The 3,197-nt window shown below is 39.9% G+C and overlaps 1 protein-coding gene across 2 annotated transcripts; it reads left to right on the plus strand.

Moving 5' to 3' along the window:
* Positions 1–336: 336 nt before the first annotated feature.
* Positions 337–2,310, plus strand: LOC131644323 (glycine-rich cell wall structural protein-like). Of its 2 annotated transcripts, none has more exons than XM_058914792.1 (2): positions 337–450; positions 567–2,310. In XM_058914792.1, exon 2 carries the CDS (start codon positions 788–790, stop codon positions 2,102–2,104), a length of 1,317 nt encoding a protein of 438 aa, XP_058770775.1. In that variant the 5' UTR covers positions 337–450; positions 567–787; the 3' UTR covers positions 2,105–2,310. The 2 variants fall into 2 exon arrangements, with proteins under 2 accessions (XP_058770775.1, XP_058770776.1); XM_058914793.1 differs by having other exon boundaries at positions 402–1,229; positions 1,290–2,310.
* The last annotated feature ends 887 nt before the right edge of the window (positions 2,311–3,197 follow it).

The raw sequence follows: 3,197 nt of genomic DNA on the forward strand, positions 1-3,197 counted from the left end.
AATTAATTTATTTTATAATTAAATAATTTATTTTAAATTTATATTTTTATATAAATTGATTTTATACTATATTAAATAAATTTTCTATTTCACATATCACTATCGGCACAATAAATATTATTTTAATTAATAATGTTATATAAATCGATTAAATACTTGGACATAAATATTTTATAGTGGAGGTTCATAATTAAATTTAGTGTAGCTAGCTATGTTAGACTATGAGATAATTTAACACTGAGAAATATACAATCTAACCAACTAATTAATAGAAATTAAAGAAACAGGAAGAGGATGCTTTTTCATTGAAAGTTGGAACACACATGACATTGAATTGAAAACTAATAGCACCGAGGCACCGACATTGAAGTTACATTTCTCTAACAATTATGGCTTATTTTGAGATACAAGTTTGGTAAATGAAAGAAAGAAGTTTCGTCGTGATGAGAGGTGCCAAGAAGAGATGAATTTCGAATTGTTACTATAGTGTCAGAGTGTGTCAGTTTGATCAAGTTGTGTTCAAAGGTTTAGAATTTTAACTTTTTCTCCTTTTGTGTGAAAAACAGGTGCAACGAACGCTGTGAATAATTGTGGAAAAACAGTGTGCATGCATTAAATGCGACGAGCTACTATTGTTAGTAGTTGAAAACATTTAAAGAGTTAGAGGGACCAGTATAGTAGAACATATATCCTTCCTGGGGTTATAAAAGCCTCTCATCATGATAGCTTCTATGTACTACACCAACCATAGGAGTAAAGAGAGTGTGAGTGATTTGATATAGTAAAGATGTTACTAGGGAACAAGAAAGCAGCTTTATTGTTATTGCTTTGTGCGCATGTTTTTGTGGCTGATATTGTGGTCGCAAGGAATGTAGCAAGTGTAAACAATGAAGAGGAGAAGAACCTTTTAGGATTTGGTAAGGGAGGTGGATTTGGAGTTGGATTTGGTGGAGGCGGAGGAGCTGGTGGAGGTGGTGGGTTTGGAGCTGGAGGAGGAGGAGGACTTGGAGGTGGTGCGGGTGGTGGAGGAGGGTTTGGAGGTGGTGCAGGTGGGGGCGGTGGACTTGGAGGTGGAGGAGGGTTTGGTGGAGGTGCTGGTGGAGGGCATGGAGTTGGAGGTGGGATTGGTAAAGGAGGAGGAATTGGTGGTGGGATAGGAAAAGGTGGAGGACTTGGTGGGGGTGGTGGCTTTGGAAAAGGTGGAGGCTTAGGAGGTGGAATAGGTAAAGGTGGAGGACTTGGAGGTGGTCATGGTGGAGGATTAGGAGGTGGTGGTGGCTTTGGAAAAGGTGGAGGACTTGGAGGTGGTCATGGTGGAGGATTAGGAGGTGGTCATGGTGGAGGTGCAGGTGGGGGTTTTGGAAAGGGTGGTGGTATTGGAGGTGGCATTGGCAAGGGTGGAGGTCTTGGTGGAGGAGGAGGCTTTGGAAAAGGTGGTGGCATTGGAGGTGGAATTGGCAAAGGTGGAGGTCTTGGTGGTGGAGGAGGTTTTGGAAAAGGTGGTGGTGTAGGAGGTGGGATTGGCAAAGGTGGAGGTCTTGGTGGTGGTGGAGGCTTTGGAAAAGGTGGTGGTGTAGGAGGTGGAATTGGCAAAGGTGGAGGTCTTGGAGGAGGTGGTGGTGTAGGAGGTGGAATTGGCAAAGGTGGAGGTCTTGGAGGCGGTGGAGGCTTTGGAAAAGGTGGCGGAGTTGGAGGTGGAATTGGCAAAGGTGGAGGTTTAGGTGGTGGTTCCGGTGGAGGTGGCGGTTTAGGTGGTGGCGTTGGAGGTGGTTCTGGCACCGGTGTTGGTGGCGGAATTGGGAAAGGTGGAGGTTTAGGTGGAGGTGTTGGCGGTGGTTCAGGAGGAGGTTTAGGTGGTGGTGTTGGAGGCGGTTCTGGTGGTGGCATTGGAGGAGGATTCGGTAAAGGTGGTGGTTTCGGCGGTGGTGCTGGTGGAGGTTCTGGCGGTGGTATTGGTGGAGGATTTGGCAAAGGTGGTGGTTTTGGAGGAGGTGTTGGCGGAGGAGCAGGAGGTGGTTTCGGTGGAGGGGCTGGTGGTGGATTCGGTGGTGGTGGTGGCGGAGGAGGAGGCGGAGGCGGTGGAATTGGACAGTTGCACCACTGAGCATCACTATTATCGTTCATGTTGCATGCGATATAGACAGACTACATCATTTTATTGAGCTTCTATTGTTTCTGCATTAGACATTTACATCAAAAACTTGCAAGAGTGAAGTTAAAAATATTATTATGCTTATCATATTAATGTATGAAATTTTCTGTAAGAACGTTGTATGAAAGAATCAAATATATGGTTTTACTTTTCTTTTATTCTGATTAATATTGAGAAGTTAGAAGGATCATTAATCTTCTTCCATATTCATGCATGCTGAATTTGATAATTATAGATTCTGATTTTGGAAGTGATTTCTTTTACCATTTAGATAGAAGGCATCCCTATACCTTGCTTTTTCCATGCAATTCTAAATTTAGATATGTTTTCTTTCCTGTCAAGATAGTAGGCAACCACAATTCCATATTCTATCAATTTTTTGGTTTTATTTGTTTCCATTATTATCCATGTTAAGTTCTAGTAAAAAGGAGTGATAAAAAAACTAATTGTTACGCATCAACTCTCATTACTAATTAGCAAGGAGGTGTCTTTGTCACCTAATGCTTCTAATACATAAAGATTTTTAAGTGACATCTAAATTTCTTTTATAGGAACTCAAAATGTGTTTCTAAAAGAGATAGCTAGTGGACTACCACCTATAAAGAGAATTAATTAAGCATAAATTAATTTTAGTTTGTGAATTTATTTTCTTAATAGACCACCCTACTGAAGTACCTACAACAAACTTAAGAGATACAAAAATAATTTTCTGAATTGGTGAGAAAAAGATGGATAACTAGAAAATTGAAGTCATTGTATTGTTTATTTAATTTTAGTCCCTAAAAATTATAGTTAGGGAATGTGAATTATAGGGTCATTAATAATATTAGCAAGTATGGGCATCTCAATCTTAGCATGTATCATTTGCTTGATAAATTGTTTTGTGTCTGTTTATTTTTTAAATATGATTTTAAAAGTGAGTACCATTGAATTAGGATAAGGGAGGGGCGAATGGAAGCCACTTTAAAACGGGTTTATATGAGTGGTTAGTTCATGAAAGGTAAATTAATCATTGTTTATATTTATATTTATATTGTTTTGATAG

The sequence above is a fragment of the Vicia villosa genome, linkage group LG1 (assembly GCF_029867415.1).
Source record: "Vicia villosa cultivar HV-30 ecotype Madison, WI linkage group LG1, Vvil1.0, whole genome shotgun sequence".
Taxonomy (NCBI): Eukaryota; Viridiplantae; Streptophyta; class Magnoliopsida; order Fabales; family Fabaceae; genus Vicia; species Vicia villosa.

Excerpts from the sequence above, each read along its gene's own strand:
- LOC131644323 (XM_058914792.1), top strand. The coding sequence starts at position 788 with ATGTTACTAGGGAACAAGAAAGCAGCTTTATTGTTATTGCTTTGTGCG.